Raw genomic sequence first — 22,209 nt, forward strand, 5'->3', positions numbered from 1 at the left:
TAAACACATTTTTATTATTAAAAAAAATTAAACAAAAATAAATATTAAAAACATTTTGTCGGTATAAAATTGATTTTTAAATTGATTTTTCAATAAAATATATTTTTTTTCATATAATCATAATGATTATTGTAAAAAAAATCATCTAGAATATTTTTTTTTCAATTGAATTTTATTTAAAAATGTATTGTTAAATTTTTTATCAAAAACTTTGGCTATCTTTGTACTGTTTTTCTCAATGTGACCTTGAACTTAAAATGTAATTTATCATTTGAACTTTTAAATTGTGGAAAATAATTTTCTCATTGTTCAGTTATTACTGGAAAAATGTGGAAATTATTTGATATAATAATAATAAAAAATTTATTGTCTTTAAAGTATTTAAAATAAACGGTTTGTAAAAATTTTTTTTTTCTTTATGAATTTTTTATAAAAATTTTTTAATTGTTTATTTATTTTATTTATTCACGTTTTATTATATTTGAAATTATCTTTAGAGATTAATTTTGAATCTTGGCTGAATAATTAAATGATAAATTTATCAAATTTGATATTAATAATCTAAAAACGTGACAATTTTTAACCATGCATTAATTTTTTGCATTAAAATTTCATGAATATCTTGCCAAGTTTTACTTCATCAAATAATTTGCGTCATGCAAATATAATGCGTGGGTATATTTTTTTTATTATTACATACAATTATCCACATTGGACGATTGCACTATTACGATATTAAAAATAATTTATCAATTTTTGTTTATTTATTTTGATGTGTTCATTTGCAACAATAATAGTCAAAGATAAATGCATTATTATTCGATGATAAATAAATTAATTTAATCAATTATAATTATGACACTTGAGTTATAAATTTTAAAAACATTATTTACACAAGTTTAAATAATTATTTGTTTTTATTTATATCTATGGAAATGACGTTAGTGGGTGTATTGTTTTTTTTAAATAATCAAAAAATAAAATAAATTATCCCAAACAGGAATAACTGGTTCCAAACTTTTTATATTTCAAATTTCTCCAGGTAAAAATCAACAAATATCATGTCTCTGATCTTTTGCTTGTATTTTTATATATCATTATTTTTATTATATATATTTTTTTTTGTATTGTGACACGTGTGTTTTATAAACATCATCGTCATATCATCACGCGATACTATTCATGTGTTATCTTTTTTTTCAACCCTCGGATAACAATATCCAGCACAACCGTATTTTATTGTTGATTATATTTTTTTTTTTATCAACATATTCACATATCGACCGTGCTATACACCCCTTGGCTATCATTTTTATAGTTTTTTTTTTATTTACCCTAAAAATTCACAGTTTTTACGTGAACAAAGAAAATATTTTTTTTTTTTTAACAAAAAATTCACTTATATTTTTTACATTAACCCTATTTTAGATAAAAAAAATATATTCATATAATGTATAAATAAATATCAAAGCATGAGTAGCATCAAAAATAATTTATAATAAATTATTTTTACAATATATAGTAACATTTATTATGAAAAATACAAAAATCTATTATTTTTATTTTTTCAATGTTTTTTAAATGTACTTTGCATTGATAAAAAAATTATTTATCAACAATAGTACTACGTTTGTGCTGATAAATATGAGTAAATGATTAAAAAAATGTTTGGAAATTGTTTGAATGAAAGCGCCATGGTGAATTAAAACTCACCATGGTAACCTGAGTTGTATATTGTTAAAATTTGTTATTAAAAAAAAAAAAAAAATTCATATCGTCTGACATTTCTACGAATAATCTAGTCGTTTTGTGCTCCATTTCCGGTCACTCATTATGACAAATGATTAAATTCTTTTCTCACATTTATGTGATATCAATATTATGATATCAATTTTAAAAACAAACCAACTTTTTTTAATATCTGAAGGCTACAAAAATAAATAAAAAAAAATATATATATATGTTGTAATTCTTTGGCTATTGTGTGATAATAAAAATAGAATAAAAATAATAGTGGTGATAATAGTAAAAAATGTTCAAGTTCCAAATGACTACACCCGAAGATCTCAAGGTCGCAGCTCGTATTGAACACAAACGTCAAATTGATGAAGCAAGAAAATTAAGAATTTTCAATCCACGAACACGACGTATTGGAGTAAGCTTAGCTATTATTTTTTTCATTGTTATTTTCATATTTTTTATTATTTTTTTACTATCCAACTTGCTGCTTAGATTTTTATGATATTTAAGTGAATTTTTTTTTTTTTTCTTCATAAATAGTTTATTGATACTTAAAAATTGAGATGTGATAAAATAAACTGCGTACTTGATAATGATGAGAAAAAAAAATTAAAAACAAAACTTGATATTAAAGACAACCAGGAAAGGATCCATTTCTGTCATGTGGCCAAGAATTTTTTCAAAGAAAAAATAAATACACCAACGTAGTATTATTTAGCTATATTGATTTTGATATTTGTGTTACAGATAGATAAGGAATTCCTGGACAAGCAAATTATTGAAAAACAGACTTTACGTCAGCTTGAAAAAGAAAAAGAATGGCGAATGGATGAGGCACTTGTGCGCAGCAGTCAATTAGCATTGTTACTAGAAAATCGTAAAAATGAGGTGACAATATTTTTAAATTAAATAATATTAACATTAATTTTCCTAAAATTATATTAAAAATAATTTCAAAATATTTAAATATTGTTAATAAAATAAAGAAATTTTTAATATAATTTTAGCGTCTCAAAGTAAATTAATTAACATATAATAGAAAAAATTAAATATAAATAAACAGCTAATAATTGAAATGAAAATTAATTTAAAGGCCCAAAGATGTAAAATAAAAGAGCTCAATGATTACCGTAAGATTTATCAACGTCCTGAAGATACACGTGATTTTGATTTGAATGATCCAGATCAATTAAAAAAATCTCTACCAGCTAGGGTTGATGATGATGATCCTCGAATTGGACTTTCTTCAGCTCAAAAGTAATGAATTAAAATGAAATATAAAATTAATTTGCGCATTGAAAATAATGTTGATAATAATTTTTTTTGAAAGATTTGAAGGTGAAGATATTAATCAAGCTGAAAGACTTAAATTGCAAAAAGAACAAATGCAAGCTTGGTTGATGCAGCAAGTACATGAACGACGTGCTAGTGAACGTGAACGTCAGTATGCTGATGAATCATATGACAATGCAGTTGTATCAAGAGATAGACGTGCAATTACACTTGATATTATGGAAAAAAATTGTCAACGACATTTAAATGAAGCTGTTGCACAATTTAATCAAAGACTTGTAAATTAAATTTATTTTTTTGTTGATTTAAAGTTTGTTGGTTGAAAAATTTTTTTTTTACTTGATGTTATGTTGCAGGCAGAAGAACAAGAAGATCGTAAACGATTTGAGAATATAAAAGACGAGGAAGATAAACGTGCTGAAATTTATAATCATGTTACTGGTGATTTTTTAACTGAAGCCAAAGAACAAGCTAATAGCATTCGTGGTCCTAATAAACCACTTGCTGATCGTTACAAAGGAATGACTAGTGATGAATTAAAAAATATATGGAATGAACAAGCACAACAAATGGAACAAATAAAAGTAATTAATTTATCATTAAAAATAGCAATTAATAATAATTAATTTATTGTTATTTTTAGAAAATTAAAAATGAAGAAAAAAATATTAATAAAAAATGGGATGATCTTATGAGATCTAATGCACAAGCTGCTGAATTTTATCAACGTGATTTGGATTTTAAAAAATTGTAAGTATAATAAAAATAATTAATAATCTTTTGATAAAAAAAAAAAAAAAAATACTGTTGCATGCTCGGATAATTAGATGTAAAAATAAATATTATTAAATGAAAAAACACTTGTTCGTCTGGACACTATATCTTATCAAATATAAAAATATAAAAATAACTAGGTTAAATAGTGATAATTATTAATTAAATTTATTTTAAATTTTACAGACAAATAAGTAAGCAAATTGCTGAAGAAAATATGCGTCTTGCTGAGGAACAAAAATCACGTCAAGATTATCTTAATAAAAACATTTACAAACGTGAACATATGCCTGATTTTTTTGATCAATTTAATAACACTGCTCGTTAAAGTTTATTGACATTTGAAATCATGAAATTTGTATGTTTTTAATTTAATAAAATCATGGAAATATATTTACACAATTTATTCAGCTAAATGATTATCTAACTTTTCAAGGATCAATTAGTTATTAATCGTGTGTTATTTTGCCAGTAGTTGGTGAACTTTTATCAATTATTTTACCAACAATTGAACACAAGAAAATATGCATAGAGCCATCTCTAATTATTTTATTAAGGTCAATAATATGATGCGTTTCTTGACATGAATTGATTGTTGTCATTGAATGCTGTGATAAAGTTATTGTTGATGCTTGTTGTTGCTGACGTATCAACAAATACTGGACTTTGCTCGATGCTATGTAATAATTGAATGTGATTAGTCTTATAGAATTTTTAGTGATTTTTATTTTAAGAACATATTTAGACATAATTTTAACGAATCATTGTAGCTTTTTTATTTTTTTTTACAAGAAAACATTGATTATAAATATACGGCAAACAGGCGAAATATTTTATTTTTCTATTTTTAAAAATAGTGTATATTTAGATCAGTATATCGATATATTTTTGATGATTAAAATTAGACTTGAAAAAAACATCTGATAGCGCTAATGATTTAAAAATATCATCACGATCTTCAAAAGATACATAAACAAATATTGGTTTTTTATGATCTTTTGTTAATTCTATAATTTCTGTGACAATTTTGAAAGTTACGTTTGTATTTCTAACATATAAAATTTTTAAATTTGGCAAATTTTCAAATAGTTTAACTACTGATGTATTGGTGATACAAATGCAATTAGATAAATGCAAGTATTCACATTTTTCAAAAGCTAAACATTGAACTGATTGATCAGTGATAGAGTCATTTTTTTCTAATTCATTTAAATTAAATTTCAGTGATTCTAATTGTTTTAAATTATTAAGTGCAATCATACCATTATCTGTTATATTTTTACCAATTATATCTAAATGCGTCAAATTTCTAGCATTATTACAAAGATTAATTAAAGATTTATCTGTAACGCCACAATCATAATCAATATACAAGGTCTCAAGATGTTGCAAATTCCCAATTGGATACATGTTGATTGTTTTATCAAACACTGGATGATTGTTCAGCCAGGAACACATGATTCTTAGATGTACCAAATTTTTTATTTCACCTATCGACTGGACTAATGACTGGCTTGGTTCAAAATTAATTAATTTCAATTTATTCAAAGTGATTAATTGAGGAAATACCTGAAAAATAAATAAGTTATTATTTATTGAAAAATAAATGAAATTTTTTATTGTCATATAATAATATTTAAAAAATTTAAACTTACGAAAGCCAATGAGTCTGGTAAGCCGAGATATTTTTCATTTTGATTACGTGAAAGACTTAACTCTTTCAAGGTTCTACGAACTTCTTCTAATGACTTGACTAAAGTCAAAGGTAGAGTTGAATTTTTACATTGCCAATGAATCCTCAGTACTTCAAGATGACACATGTTATGAAAAACATTTTCAAAATCTTGATTTTCAAATTCTTTGAATTGTAATAAAAGTTCTTTGAGGTTGCGACAATTAGTAATAATAAATGGCATTATTTGCGAAAAAGGATATTCTTTTAGATTCAGATATTCAAGGTGAGATCCACAATGATTAATTAGGTATTTAAAATCATTTACTTTTTCATGTAATTTATCATCAGAATGAGCTTTATCCTTTTTAAATCTATATGATTTACAGCGGGAATAGAAGAAATGATTTTGCTCATCTGTGCATACTGAAAAATTAATTAAATATCATCATTAGTATATTTAAACCATATATTACAAAGTTTTTTTTTTTTTTTATCATAAAAAATTAAGGTGTTATATTCTTACTTTTTTTGAGTCGTGGTTCACTAGCCAATATTCCATCCCTTTCAAGCACATACCAACAATACACATCCATTGCTTCATGTAAACGATTCATCTCGCATTTATCGGAATTATTATTTACGACATCTTTATGTTTATCAAAACTAGTAAAAACAGGAAATCGATCAATACCAATATTGACATAATTGCGTGTATCTTCATTGTCATCGTCAAGAGGCTATAAAATAAAAAAAATATATTATTTATTTCATAAATTTGTCTTATTTTTTTCGTAATTTTTATAGCTAGAATTTACAAATTTGACTACATTAATGACGTTATTCTTTATTTTAATTTGAATATTAATCATCTGAAATAAATTTATTAATATATTACTTTAAAAACTTTTAATTTGTTAATATTTAATACTGATGTACTGATGAATTGAATTTTTAATTTAACTTTTTATTATTGATAATAAATTATAATGAACAATAAATAGCTGCATTAGCTAAAAACTTAATTAATTTGCGAATATTCACTTGATCTTGATACAATATATATAAATTAAAACTTACTATTTTTTTCAGGATTTGGGGAGTATTCATTGTATCTTCAGCACTATTTTCTATTTGTTATTTTCAGTTAAATAAAAATTTGATAAATAATTCCAATAACAAATACTAAATTTTAAAAATTTAATTGAAAATACTTGATTATTATAAAGATTGTTGATCTTTGCACCAATTTATTCGACAGAAATAAATAAAATTAAGTTGTGACCAGTTACAACCTTTCGGAACCGCGTGCAGTACGTATATGAGCCCAGAATGCCGATAGCCAGATATGTAAGCTATGATAGTCTAAATGAAAAAACTATAGTATATTTTATTTTTGTTAATGATAATAATCATGGCTTATCACCTATGAGTCATAGGCTATGACAAAATTGTATTCTGACTATATAGACGTTGGTGACTGTCACTTTTTCGAAAAAAAAAAAAAAAAAAAACCCAGCTCTTATCTTAAATTTATAATACTAACTATAGTTGTAAAATTGAAAATATTTTTTAAATTTATTTATATTTATTTGAAATAAATTTTTAAACAAACAATCATAATAATTAAATTATCTCCAAATATCATCTTGAATTAAAATTGCTTTATGAGCTGCACGTTGAAGATATTTTTATATTTCGACAAACAAATTAATAAATTGAAGATAGAAAATTTTAAACGAAATTATAGTTTACCAAGAGAATAGTTGGAGAGAGCTCATTAGAGAGAGAGCTATTTTAATATCATCTAAATTAAACCCTGTAATTAATTAAAATTTATAATTAAATGGTTATTGTTAAATGATTATTTTTTTCTTCTCAAATAAATCTCAAATATCTAATTTTCAAAGAATTAATTAATTACTAGCTGTGTGTTATATTGCCAATAGTCGGTGAACTTTTATTAATTGTTACCAACAATTGAACACAAGAAATTACGCATAGCGCCATCTCTATTTTATTAAAGTCAATAATATGATGCGTTTCTTCTTTGCTTGTCATTTCTTGACATAAATTGATTGTTGTCATTGAATGCTGTGATAAAGTTATTGTTGTTGCTTGTTGTTGCTGACGTATCAACAAATAAATTATTATTGTTTTTACAAGTAGTGCAAAAGCTGTGGGTTGCCAGTGTGTAAATATGGCTTTTTTTACATTACGTACTTCCAAACTTGGTAAGAATGTAAAACATAATTCATTTATGTCAATATTTTTCATGTAGATAATTTATATATATTTTTTTTTAAATATTGGACTTTGCTCGATTAATTGTCATTAGTCTCATAGAACTGTAAATAAATAATATTTTACGATTTGCTTTATAATATTTTTGTACTTTTTTTTACAATTTTATAGTCTCCTGTTATCAGCTGGACTATCAAATTTGTTTTCATCCCCATTAGCATAAAGCAATAACAAAAAAAAAGACAAAAAATGTTCATGAATATTCACAGAAGTAAACAATTACATAACAGAGCAAAGTTTTAAAATTATTCAATTGATTATTCATTGTATTTGTGAGTCAATTATTTTCATATTTCAGTTCAAAGAGTACATCAAGTATCAAAGAGATGTTATTCAGAAACAGCATTTCCAAAAATTACTACACATTATACAGTTGTTCCTCGAGAGACAGATTCAAGATGGAAAGGTATAACATAATCAACAAATATAAAAAATAAATAATAATAAATTATATTTAAATTTTTTTAGATGTAAATATGGAAAGATTTGTTGATGAAACTGATATATTAATTATTGGTGGTGGACCAGCTGGAATGTCAGCAGCAATAAAAGCAAAAATGCTTGGTGAAAAATTAGGCAAAGAATTACGTGTAACACTAGTTGAAAAATCATCAACAGTTGGTGGTCATATATTAAGTGGTGCATGTATTGATCCAATAGCATTAGAAGAATTATTTCCAAATTGGAAAGAACTTGGTGCACCATTAAAAACTCCAGTGACTGAAGATAAATTTGCAATATTAAGTGAAAAAGGAAGAATATCTGTACCAATTTTAAAAGGTATGCCAATGTATAATCATGGTAATTATATTGTTAGACTAGGACATGTTGTTACTTGGCTTGGTGAACAAGCTGAAGCTGCTGGAGTTGAAATATATCCTGGTTATGCTGCATCAGAAATACTTTATCATGAAGATGGATCTGTTAAGGGTATTGCAACAAATGACGTGGGTATTGCTAAAGATGGATCACCAAAAGAAGTATTTGAACGTGGAATGGAATTACATGCTAAATGTACAATATTTGCTGAAGGTTGTCATGGACATTTGACAAAACAAGTATCAAAACAATTAAATTTAAGATCTAATTGTGAACCACAAAGTTATGGAATTGGTCTCAAAGAGGTAATTAATATTTTTTATCATTATAAAAGTTTTGTTGTTTAATTAATTATCTTGTAAAATAAATTTAGCAAAATTTAATTTAAGTGTAAAGTTAGATTGAAGAGCATTAATTAGATAAATAATTAATTTAGGTATGGGAAATTCAAGCAGATAAACATCGACCTGGTGCAGTTGAACACACAGTTGGTTGGCCACTAGATAAAAATACATATGGTGGTTCATTTCTCTATCATCTTGATGAAGAGACTCCTTTAGTTGCTGTTGGTTTTGTTGTTGGTTTAGATTACACCAATCCATACTTGCATCCATTCAAAGAATTTCAAAGATTCAAACAACATCCTTCAATACGATCAACATTTGAAGGTGGTAAAAGGTAATTTTATCAAACTTTTTTAATACTTATTTCTATTTAAAAAGAAGAAGAAAAAAAAAAGCAATTTGGAATAACTCATTCTAAATTAAAAACTCATTTGTTTAACAGAAAATTTATAGCAAAAAAAAAAAACTTAATTAATGCTTGTGAAAAGTTATTTGATTATTTTTTATAAAAGTAATTTTGTAACCAACTACTAGCTGATATTTTTAATTTAAAATAATTAAAAAGTTTATTTTAATTAAATACGTAAAAAATAGATATTATAATTATTTTTTTGTTTTTATTTATTTCTGTTGTTGACAGAATTGCTTATGGTGCAAGAGCTCTAGTTGAAGGAGGTTTCCAATGTATACCAAAATTACAATTTCCTGGTGGTTGTTTAGTTGGTTGTTCAGCTGGTTTTCTAAATGTACCAAAAATAAAAGGTGTTCATAATGCAATGAAAAGTGGTATGTTAGCTGCTGAAAGTGCTGTTGAATCAATTATTGATTGTGAAAAAAATTCATCAAAAACACTTGGTATTGAGCCAAAGGATTATACAGAAAAATTAAAAAATAGTTGGATATGGAAAGAGCTAAAAGCTGTTAGAAATTTTAGACCAAGTTTTCATACAAGTCTTGGTCTTTATGGTGGTATGATGTATTCTGGTTTTTCCATGTTGGTTGGAGGTAAAGAACCTTGGACTCTTTCACATGGAGGTGAGCCTAATTTTCAATTTAAAAATCCATCAATAACTTTTAGATTATTTATTTAATTTAGAAGATTAAATGTTGAATTTAATTTTAATTTTTTAGGTGCTGATCATACAAAACTTAAACCTGCAGCACAATGTGTACCAATTGAATATCCAAAACCAGACAATAAAATATCATTTGATTTGTTATCGTCTGTTGCATTGACAGGAACAAATCATGAAGGTGATCAACCACCTCATTTGACTCTCATGGATGATACAGTTCCTGTTAAAAAAAATTTAGCAATTTATGACGGTCCAGAGGGTCGATTTTGTCCAGCTGGTGAGTGAATAACTCTTATCGTACTATTTTATCTTTTCATTATCATACGTAAATTGAGCTTTCAAATCTTTTGTAGTATTATACAAAAAAAAGGTCAGTAATATTTTTATTTATTTTATTTCATATTTCACCTTTTTCTCGTGATGATATCAAGTGCCTGACTCTTGGGGATTTTTATTCTATCTACTTATTATTGTTACTTCAATCAGAAATTTATTTTTATTTTTTTCAATGACAATATCTTTGTCCTAGGTATTTTTATCCAACAATTGTTTTTTTTTTTTTTATTCTATTTTTTTATGTCAGTTATTTTCAATACTTGGAGAAGATAAAGTAAGAGATCTCGTTTGATTGAGAGCGTGAAAATGAAAGAAAGAAAAAAAAATAAATGAATGAATTGAAATAAAAGAAAAAGATAAAATTGCGAGCTTGCAGGTAGTTGGTTTTATCGTTTCCATTAATCACAATGTCGATTGCCATTTATTCGTGCGAATAGAAATTTCTCGACTCACGTTCGATTGTCCCCGACAGTTTGAGTTTAGTCATACTATACGACAGATTGTCGGTGGGATTTAAATTGTTCAACGTAAATCAATTGTTGAAAAAAAATTATACTTTGCATTAATCAAATTTATGATGCTCACATTTTGAATTTTTTCCAATGTCGAATTCCCATGATGATCATCAACTGAAAAATTTCGAAATCCCAATAGCATCGTTAAGCGCTTGGTTAAGCTTACAAATTTTTAATGGCAAAAAACAATATATAATTATTCATTTTTCATATTATTTTATGAATAAAATTTATAAAATTTTTAACAAATAAAAATTGGTTTTTTATTAAAAGACGGATTAATTTAAAAAAATATCAATAGACAGCTTTTTGCACGAGGTATTTATTTATTTTTTCAATTTTATTTTCTAATAAACATTTTCTTTTTATTTATTTATTTATCTAATTATAACAGTGGCCTTTTGATTCTACCCAAAAAAAAAAAAATAATAAACTTAGATTATTTTATCAAATATTAATAAAAATATATGAAGAATAATAATAATCTACATTTTAATCTGCTAAACAAGTGCATCTTCAAAAATAATAAATACAAAAAATTATCAATAAAATAACCAATTAAATTAACTCAATAAAAAAAATATAAGAATGTCTCATCGAGAGGCACGGTAGTGCCTCATGTTAAGTGTGGTGACCTAAGCTAGTTTGGGGGAAGAATAAGAATTTTTGAAATGGTCGAAAGGGGGTAGGGGGTAGATTTTAATTGTTTTTAATTTTTTTGGCTATGATAGAGGTGAGCTATCCTCGTAATTTTTTTTTCATTAAATTGTTTATGGTCTAAGATAAGTGAGAAAAAAAAATTATAATTTTTGAAATTGTCAAAGGAGGGTAGGGGGTGGATTTTAATTGTTTTTAATTTTTTTGGCTATGATAAAAGTGAGCTATCCGCATAATTTTTTTTTCATTAAATTGTTTATGGTCTAAGATGAGTAAGAAAAAAAAATTATAATTTTTGAAACGGTCGAAAAGGGGTAGGAAGTCGATTTTAAGGGTTTTTAATTTTTTTGGCTATGATAGAGTTAAGCTATTCTCGTTATTTTTTTTTTATTAAATTGTCTAAGACCTAAGATAGTCTAAAAAAAAAATGGCGAGGATAGCTCAACCCCATCATTGTCAAAAAAATTAAAAACAATTAAAATCCACCCCTTACCCCTCTTTGACTATTTCAAAAATTCCCATCTTTTTACCTAAACCAGCTCAGGTCTTTGACAATGTAATAAAAAAAAAATTACAAGGATAGCTCTATTTAAATAATAATTTATTATATAGGAGTCAAAGGCTGTCATCTCAATATTACAAATTTTATTTTTCATTTCATAGATCAAACAATTTTAAAGTAAATTTAAAAATAAAAATCAATAAAATAAATAATATGTTATTTCATTATTATATTTTCAAACCAATTTATCATAAATTCAATATTTTCCAAGAATTTTTGATCTATAAAATTAAAATAAAAAAATAAAGATTTATTATCAAATTCAATAAAATTGAATTTAAACTTTGAATTCACTTATGACAATTGTAATAAACTGACGAATGTAATATCCATCAAAAGTTTTTCCATTTGATAAAAATATTATCGAGTATTTTGACTTTGAATCTTTTTTCAAGTATATCTATAATCCAGTCATATATACTTTTCTATCCCGATGTTCGTGCCGGAAAAAGAGCGAGTAAAATGAAAAACTAGAGAGGGAGTTTTATCGATTGTAATGTCCTTGAACCTGAGGTTACCCGGATGAACCCCTCGCGGCTAGACGACCCCGGACCAAGTACAACCAACATTCGAGCCTTTTCGAACCTATCGTTAAATATTTTCTCATGCTATGCAATAAATATATATGTGGCTTTTTGAAATTTCAATTTATCAATCAATTATTTATTCTGATAATTTAATGTGGTCATGGAGATATGTATTCAATTTTAATACTAGACATATATTCCTCATAAATAATTCACTACGAAAATTAATTCAAACTGATTTATAATTATCGAAAGAAAATTTATTTAAAAATTAAATTAGAAAATTCAAATTCAGTTATAAACAAATTTTTAAAACATTTTTTTTTTTTTTACTTATGATACTCTTTTTTATCTTTTTTTATTATCAAGTAATTTGTAAAGTTTTTATAGTGCTCAATTAAACAAAAAATAACATTTAAAAATAAAAAAAATCAGTGACTTCTAACTTCAGGTCAATTAATTTTATTTTTCTTTGAAAAATGATTTCTCCCGGATTTTTAATGCGCCAAGCACTTTGCTGACGTTTGCCAGTATATTCTTTAAAACTTTTAAGTAATTTTTTTTCTAAATATCAATCAAAATACACAAAAAAAACATAATAACAGCTTCAAGTTAATTAATTTATTTTTATCGAAATTTTTTTTTGTATTTCCTGTCTCATTTTCGAGTAATTTCTTGGAAAAATAAAACGACCAACTGCAATAAATTGGTATCAAGAAAAATAGAGTTCTAGAAACTTGAGTTTATCTTTAACTACATATAGAATGCTACAAAAGTTCGATTGTAGAATTGTAAAACTCTACAAGATGTACGTATTTTATTCGTTGTTATATACATGAGATTTTTTTATTTCCAAATAGTTTTAAAAGATAATTTTCAATTGAGATTTGTTGTCGACTTGGAAAAGTATTCGATTCGCATTTCGTTTTTCTATCTAGAATTTGCAATAACATTTCCATTAAATTTTAAATATTTATAAAATTAATTTATCAAACTTTATTATTTACAATTTATAAAATATATTTTAATTAATTAATTTAACTATGTGAAGAAAAATAAATTAAATGAAAAACTAAAAAATTTATATTTTTTAAAATTATAAATACCATGATAATAGTAAAAATTTATTTCATATATTATTTTTAAATATTTTGAGTTTACTAAAATTAATTTAGTAGCTAAGATAAATATAATGGTTGGTTATTTAAGTGTGTTGTATATTGTGGTGTAAATTCTAGTGTTTCATGAGCTTTGTAAAATACTACATGATACCAAGAATCGTAACGCAGATAAACTGTTGAGGAAAATGAATTTTCAGCTGTTCTGTTGTTGGTTGGATAGATGGATAGTTATACTTTGTAATATATATAGTTAAAACACAATGTACATTGTGGATTTTATGGACTGGAATTTTACGGCTTACCAGATTCATTGAATACGTGACCCATGGTGACCACTGTTCAGAACTCAGAACCAAGCACAATTGGCTAGAAAAAAAAAAAAAAAAATTCTATACACTACATCATTTGGACTATAAAAAAAAAAATTGAAAAGTTTTTTCAAAAAAATATTATAACACCAATAAAATTTCTTATTATAATGAAATAAAAATTTTAACAATATTTTTCATTTATTTTTTTTTGATTTAGATTCAAAAAAAAAAAAAATTTACAATATAAAATTTCGAAATTGCATTTTTTATTTGAAGAAAATAATAGTGCAATAAATAAATATAAAAATAAAATTCAACAAAGTATCTAACAAGTAAAAAAAAATTATTTTATATTATTATTTTTTTTATTTTATTTAAAAAAAAAAAATTAAGATTATTTTTTTTTTTTTTTAGTGGATATTTCAATAATGAAATATATGACAGTTGCACGCGAATTTCTGATAAATACTTCTCACTATTTCCCCAGGCAATATTGAAATTAAAAAAAAAAAAAAAATACTTGCAATTAATTTTATATATTATTTTATTTTTCTCTTTTAATTTTAATTATTATTTTTTTTTTTTCTACATTGTTTTTTTTTTCAAAACTATTATAAAAATATAAAACATGCAATTATTTTATGTTGTCTCGTTCATAATTACCTTGTGAATTATAAAAAAAAAAAAAAAGAAATTTACATTAAATAAATTAACAAAATAAATTCAATAAAATTCACATAGAATTTTTATTTTAAATTTATAAAATTAAAATAATCATTAGCTATAGTTAATTATTCTTTGTATATCATTATTTATTATTATTTTTTTTTTTCAGGTGTCTATGAATATGTACCACTTGAAAATGGTGATGGTCAAAGATTACAAATAAATGCTCAAAATTGCATTCACTGTAAGACCTGCGATATCAAAGACCCAAGTCAAAATATTAATTGGGTCGTTCCAGAGGGTGGTGGTGGACCAGCTTACAATGGAATGTAATCAATATTCCAATTATCATTATATTTTTTTCCTTTCCATTCTTAAAATCCTATCTATCATTTTTAGTATCTTAATTATTCATCAATCATCCAAGGTTTATCAAGTCTTTTGTTCTAATTTTTTTTTAAATTTAACACAATTAAAATACTCCTTTATCAAATATTCATATCGATTATCTTTATTCTTTATTTTAATTTATCAGTTAACAGTTCAAACTGATAATTAATTGCAAGCCAATCAATGCAAGACTTTAGTATATTTCTCGATAAAATTATTTTTTATTATTTAATCAATGTTAATTAACAAGTGCCTTTGTATAATTAATTTTTCTTTTTGGCTTATATTATTATATTTAAATATGTTTAAATAATTGTTATAAATATTTACAACTTTGGAATTATGTTAAAAAAAATGCGACAATATTTTTTAATAATTATATTTATATAAAAAAAAAATATATATTTTATAATAAATTGTTATCTAAATTAAAAATTCATTTACAAAATAAAAAAAAATTCTTTTATTTATTAAACAACTGTGTGGAAAGTTTATATAGAATTTTAAAAATTATAAAAAAATATTATGAACATTAGTCAACTATAAAATAACATTATTATACAAATCAAAAGTTATTTTATGAAAATGAAAATGAAGAACATGTCACATATGCTCAATATAATTTTGTTCACATGAAAAACCATACTCCCTCGTTGGAAAAGTAATCAAACATAATGGTTCACCGCTTTTTGATATGGACTTTTTGTACTAAAATGTATTTGTATTATTGTGTCAGCACCCCCATCTCTCCCCAGTGTGATTTTAAATATAATTGGTATATTTACTCGATAATTATTCCAAAAAAATTAAATACAAATTTACTATCATTTACTAAATCATTTTTTTTGTTATCTGATTGTTTTATTCAACCAACTTGTTGATAACAATTTATTAAAAATAATAGCAATCGATTTACTCACTTCTTTTTGTTATTTTTTAAAAAATAATCATGTCAATATTATTGAATGAAAAAAAAACCTTTTTTGTTTTAGATTAAAAATTAATTTTCATATATTTTTTATTTATTTTAATTTTATTTTTTGAAACAATCAATTTTAATAAAAGCATTATAATATTTTGACTGGACAACAGTATCTGGTATATTGTGTTTAATTTAGAAATAATTTAAGTATGTATTTGAATTATATAGCAGAATAAATATAATGATACGACATGATGGAGCCTCGGTTGTCAAGGGATACAAGGTTACTGAGGGTGTCTTTGTGTGTCTTTGTGCATCAAATATCAGTATTCGTCTAGAAGTTACACTAAAGTTCAACATTTATATTATTATTATTATTTAAGTTATTTATTTTTATTTTTATATTCAAAAGGATGTCTTTTCCTTCTGAAAAAATCAATATATATATTTATTTTAGAATTTACTTTGGTGTAATAAAAATAAATAAAATGATAATAAATTTTTGACTCATGAAATAGATATCTTATTCTGAATGTACACTTCGATATTCGAAGAATGAATTATTAATATTTCAGAAGAGCAGGAAAAAAAAAAAAAAATAATGTTTATATAAAATACGAGACTTGGAGAAAATTAAATTTATAAATAATTTATTTTTGAATCAAGTGAATTATTTGATAGTCAGTATAATATATTAATATTTTTTTTATATTTTATCATATTTATTATATATTTATATTTATAAATATTCATTTAGATATATTTATTTTTGTTGCTCGAGTTTAATAACTTAATCATTAGTAGAAAAAAAAAAATATATATTAGAAACGTATTAATTTATCATTCATCTATCTTCATCATCATTATCAGTGCCTGACATTGAATCAACATCTTCTTCAGCAATTGAATTATTTATATTTTTAATTATTTTATTTTTTATTTCTGGTGAAACAGTATCCTCAAATGTCTTGGTATCAGAGTCTTTGTTTTTCGAAATTTAATGTTTTTTTGATCGATAAGTTTCATCTTCATCATCATCATCAGTAGATTTTGTATTTATTTTAGTCTTACGAAATCATGTCGAAATATAGAAATATCTTCAACGTGCAGCTCATAAAGCAATTTTAATTCAAGATGATATTTGTAAATAATTTTATTATCATAATTGTTTGTTTAAAAATTTATTTCAAATAAATATAAATAAATTTAAAAAATATTTTCAATTTTATAAATATAGTTAGTATTATAAATTTAAGATAAGAGCTGGGTTTTTTTTTTTCCAAAAAAGTGACACTTACCAACGTCTATAATCAGAATACAATTTTGTCATAGCCTATGACTCATTGCTGATAAGTCATGATTATTATCATTAAAAAAAAAAAATATACTATAGTTTTTTCACTTAAACTATCATAGCTCACATCGCTCACATATCTGGCAATCAGCATTCTGGGCTCATATACGTACTGCACGCGGTTCCAAAAGGTTGTAACTAGTCACACCTTGATTTTATTTATTTCTGTTGAACAAATTGGTGCAAAGATTAATCATATATATAATAATCAAATATTATCAATTAAATTTTTAAAATTTAGTGTTTGTTATTAGAATTATTCATCAAATTTTTATTTAACTGAAAATAACAAATAGAAAATAGTGCGAGAGATACAATGAATATTCATCAAAACCTGGAAAAAATAGTAAGTTTTAATTTATATAGGTATATTGTATCAAGATCAAGTGAATATTTGCAAATTAATTAAGTTTTTAGCTAATGCAATTATTTATTGTTGATTAGAATTTATAATCAATAATAAAAAGCCAAATTAAAAATTCAATTCATCAGTACATCAGTATTAAATATTAATAAATTAAAAGTTTTCAGAGTAATATATTAATAAATTTATTTCAGCTGATTAATATTCAAATTAAAATAAAGAATAACGTCATTTGTGTAGTCAAACTTATAAATTCTAGCTATAAAAATTACGAAAAAAATAAGACAAATTTATAAAATAAATAATATATTTTATCTTATAGCCTCTTGGCGATGACTATGCAGATGAACGCAATTATATCAATGTTGGTGTTGATCGAGCTACTATTTTTACTATTAGCAATGAAAATAAAGATGTAGTAAATAATAATTTCGATAAATGCAAAATGAATCGTTTACATAAAGCAATGGATATATATTGTTGGTGGGTGCTTGAAAGGGATGGAATACTTGCTAGTGAACCACGTTTCAAAGAAAGTAAGAATATAACGACACTTTAATTTTTTATGATAAAATAAAATAAACTTTATAATATCATATATTTTAAATATACTAATGATGATATTTAATTAATTTTTCAGTATGCACAGATGACCAGAATCATTTCTTCTATTCCTGCTGTAAATCATATAGATTTAAAAAGGATAAAGCTTATTCTGATGAAAAATTACATGAGAAAGTAAATGATTTTAAATACCTAATTAATCATTGTGGATCTCACCTTGAATATCTGAATCTAAAAGAATATCCTTTTTCGCAAATAATGCCATTTATTACTACTAATTGTCGCAACCTCAAAGAACTTTTATTACAATTCAAAGAATTTGAAAATCAAGATTTTGAAAATGTTTTTCATAACATGTGTCATCTTGAAGTACTGAGGATTCATTGGCAATGTAAAAATTCAACTCTACCTTTGACTTTAGTCAAGTCATTAGAAGAAGTTCGTAGAACCTTGAAAGAGTTAAGTCTTTCACGTAATCAAAATGAAAAATATCTCGGCTTACCAGATTCATTGGCTTCCGTAAGTTTAAATTTTTTAAATATTATTATATGGCAATAAAAAAATTCATTTATTGTTTAATGAATAATAATTTATTTATGTTTTTCAGGTACTACCTCAATTGATCACTTTGAACAAATTAAAATTAATTAATTTTGAACCAAGCCAGTCATTAGTCCAGTCGATAGGTGAAATTAAAAATTTGGTACATCTAAGAATCATGTGTTCCTGGCTGAACAATCATCCAGTGTTTGATAAAACAATCAACATGTATCCAATTGGGAATTTGCAACATCTTGAGACGTTGTATATTGATTATGATTGTGGCGTTACAGATGACTTTTTAATTAATCTTTGTAATAATGCGAAAAAATTGGCACATTTAGATATAATTGGTAAAAATATAACAGATAATGGTATGATTGCACTTAATAATTTAAAACAATTAGAATCACTAAAATTTAATTTAAATAAATTTGAAAAAAATGACTTCATTACTGATCAATCAGTTCAATGTTTAGCTTATGAAAAATGTGAATACTTGCATTTATCTAATTGCACTTGTATCACCAATACATCAGTAATTAAACTATTTTTAAATTTGCCAAATTTAAAAATTTTATATGTTAGAAATACAAACGTAACTTTCAAAATTGTCACAGAAATTTTAGAATTAACAAAATATCATGAAAAACCAATATTCATTTATGTATCTTTCGGAGATCGTGATGATATTTTTAAATCTTTAGCGCGATCAAAGGTATTTTTTAAGTCTAATTTTAATCATCAAAAGTATATTGATATTCTGATCTAGATGTACACTATTTTTAAAAATAGAAAAATAAAATATTTTGCCTATTTGCCGTATACAATGGATTTATTTATTTCTACAATTGTAAGTAAATTTTTGCCTCATGAAATAGATATTTTATTTTGAATGTACACTTCGATATTCGAAGAATGAATTATTAATCTTTTAGAAATCCAGCAGAAAAAAGAAAAATAATGTTTATATAAAATACAAGGCTTGGAGAAAATTAAATTTATAAATAATTTATTTTTGAATCAAGTGAATTATTTAATAGTCAGTATAATATATTAATATTTTTTCTATATTTTATCATATTTATTATATATTTATATTTATAAATAATCATTCAGATATATTTATTTTTGTTGCTCGAGTTTAATGACTTAATCATTAGTAAAAAAAAAAAAATATTAAAAACCCATTAATTTATCACTCACTTATCTCGTGTTACTAAATATTCGGTGTTTTAAAAAATCAGATTTTAAATTATTTTTTAGTCTGCTTAATGACCTCTTTATAAAGCTGTTGAAAAATTCGTTCAGTTGTGTTTTTTTTTTATGCATATTAATTCGTAATAAATTTTCAAGTAAATCAAAAAAAAAAATTAAATTAAAATTAGTTAAAAGTGAATATTTATAAAAAAATAAAAAATATGAAGAAAATTATACTTCTATGTATTGTAATAATTGAGCTTTCATTAACACTTAAAAGTTTTATAAAAAATAAAAAAATAAAAACAAATTTATTAATTACCAAAAGCTCTAAAAAGCTCTAAATAAATTTAGATAAATTTTATAACATGGTAAGTCAACTAAAATAACATGAAAGCTATTTTTATTTAATTAATTTTTTTTTTTTAAATATATTTATACAGAAAATAAATTCTGAAAGAGATAAGAAAAATAAATTATCGATCAAGCCACGTGTTACGTTTCTGAGGAGTCAGCTGAGGGGCTTTGAAAAAAAAAAAAAAATACTTGTATGAAGAAATATGAGAACCGCCACTGACGTTAAATTCCAGCAATTCAAAAATGTTTCTATGATAAAAAAAAAAAATACATAAAATTACGATTACAAAAATATATATAAAATTCAAAAAAATTCAATACACATAAATAAATTTTAAATATACATAAACAAATAAATAAATAGATGAAAAATAAAAAAAAATTTTTATAATAAAATTCAACAATATACAATACAAAAATGTCGATATTATTTTCAAAGGATGATAACAAGTTTTTCAAGAGATTTTCTTTGTTTCAAAGTATCAAGCTTCATCTTCGTTTTTTTTAACATATATATACATTATTTCATTTCGCTTCCTCAATTTTAAACTCACTGTAAAATTCTGTCCTTTTTTAATCTTGACTATTTCTTGTTATTTTATCTCAGTCTTAGATCTCTTCAGCTTGAACCAAGTGAAGAATAAAAAGGATAAAAAAATAAAATAAAGACAGAAGAGAGATGTATAAATACATACATACAAAATTCAAGAGAGAAAGCAAGAGCAAGTGAAAGAGAGAGGGAGATAAAGGGTAAAAAAGATGAAAAAAAATAAAAATAAATATAGTTAGGGGTAGAATTGAAGGGGAATAACGTCGACATAGAAGTTCCCGGGCAACGTTGGTGTTACCATGGCAACCGTCAGCCCATTGCCAATTCGCAAGAGGGTTGCACTCGTACGTGCGTTAACCAACCACCCCTGAATTGCCCCCAACAAAACCAACTATATTCTCTCTTCAACTGGTAAAATTTTGTAACTAAATATCTAACACTGTTGCTCATCCTCTGGATTAATATACTTTTGTCACACACATTTACTATTTTATTGTAGCAACTTAGAACATCATGAAAATGCTTTTGCCAATAGTTTTAATAATCTTTCGACATATGTCCAGTCTATCTCAACAAGTACATTTTATCAAAATCTCTCAATGGATTTAAAGTAAAATTATTTCAGTCTATCAAATAAATTGACTTGATAATTCAACTGTTATTGTTTTTATAAACAAATGTATTTTCATAAATTAGGTACTTTGTTTAATTAAAAAAATTAAAACTACATGTAAAGTAGCTTGTAAATTATTATTTTAATTTTTTTATTTTTTTTAAATAATAAATTTTTCATGAGTTTTATTTGAATGTATACATCGTTAGTGAATATTCGCTTTTTTTCAAAGGATTACTCGTAAATAAAATTTACAAGCTATATTGAATATGTTTTTTTTATTTTTTAAATTTAATTTTGTTAAATAAATCATTTGAACTTTGTAAAGCTCAATTTATTTGATGTCTTTGATGAATTTTTTTACAAAGTAAAATATACATTGTGTAGATTAATGTACATTTATAAATAAATTCATTAGAAAATAATGTGATTTAAATTAATTGTCATGTATGTCAAACAAGACTTGAAGTAAAAAATTACAAAGGAAAATAATTAAATTGTTGATTATTTATATGGTAATATGAATTAATGTATAATATAAATTTTATAAATTGTAAATAATTGATGGTTTATTATTAAAAGGTTTTTTTTTAAACAAAAGTTTGTATTATTGTTGTAAATTTTTATGTTAATTAAAC

The 22,209-nt window shown here is 23.9% G+C and overlaps 2 protein-coding genes across 2 annotated transcripts; both read left to right on the forward strand.

Moving 5' to 3' along the window:
* The first annotated feature begins 1,771 nt into the window (after positions 1-1,771).
* On the forward strand, positions 1,772-4,204 carry LOC122858777 (RIB43A-like with coiled-coils protein 2). Its single transcript, XM_044161915.1, has 7 exons — positions 1,772-2,155; positions 2,488-2,628; positions 2,834-2,997; positions 3,071-3,311; positions 3,390-3,617; positions 3,677-3,783; positions 3,994-4,204. Exons 1-7 carry the CDS (start codon positions 2,033-2,035, stop codon positions 4,133-4,135), a joined length of 1,146 nt encoding a protein of 381 aa, XP_044017850.1. The 5' UTR covers positions 1,772-2,032; the 3' UTR covers positions 4,136-4,204.
* Positions 4,205-7,523: 3,319 nt separating this feature from the next.
* LOC122858778 (electron transfer flavoprotein-ubiquinone oxidoreductase, mitochondrial) lies at positions 7,524-15,154 on the forward strand. The gene is made up of 7 exons (XM_044161916.1): positions 7,524-7,713; positions 8,082-8,189; positions 8,252-8,907; positions 9,039-9,280; positions 9,587-9,981; positions 10,078-10,299; positions 14,887-15,154. Exons 1-7 carry the CDS (start codon positions 7,680-7,682, stop codon positions 15,048-15,050), a joined length of 1,821 nt encoding a protein of 606 aa, XP_044017851.1. The 5' UTR covers positions 7,524-7,679; the 3' UTR covers positions 15,051-15,154.
* Positions 15,155-22,209: the final 7,055 nt, after the last annotated feature.

Source organism: Aphidius gifuensis, linkage group LG6 (genome assembly GCF_014905175.1).
Source record: "Aphidius gifuensis isolate YNYX2018 linkage group LG6, ASM1490517v1, whole genome shotgun sequence".
NCBI classification, from domain to species: Eukaryota; Metazoa; Arthropoda; class Insecta; order Hymenoptera; family Braconidae; genus Aphidius; species Aphidius gifuensis.

Excerpts from the sequence above, each read along its gene's own strand:
- LOC122858777 (XM_044161915.1), top strand. The coding sequence starts at position 2,033 with ATGTTCAAGTTCCAAATGACTACACCCGAAGATCTCAAGGTCGCAGCT. Across the intron at positions 2,998-3,070 it reads GGACTTTCTTCAGCTCAAAA|ATTTGAAGGTGAAGATATTA; the intron begins GTAATGAATTAA and ends TTTTTTTGAAAG. Across the intron at positions 3,618-3,676 it reads AACAAATGGAACAAATAAAA|AAAATTAAAAATGAAGAAAA; the intron begins GTAATTAATTTA and ends TGTTATTTTTAG.
- LOC122858778 (XM_044161916.1), top strand. The coding sequence starts at position 7,680 with ATGGCTTTTTTTACATTACGTACTTCCAAACTTG. Across the intron at positions 7,714-8,081 it reads ATTACGTACTTCCAAACTTG|TTCAAAGAGTACATCAAGTA; the intron begins GTAAGAATGTAA and ends TTCATATTTCAG. Across the intron at positions 8,908-9,038 it reads ATGGAATTGGTCTCAAAGAG|GTATGGGAAATTCAAGCAGA; the intron begins GTAATTAATATT and ends TAATTAATTTAG.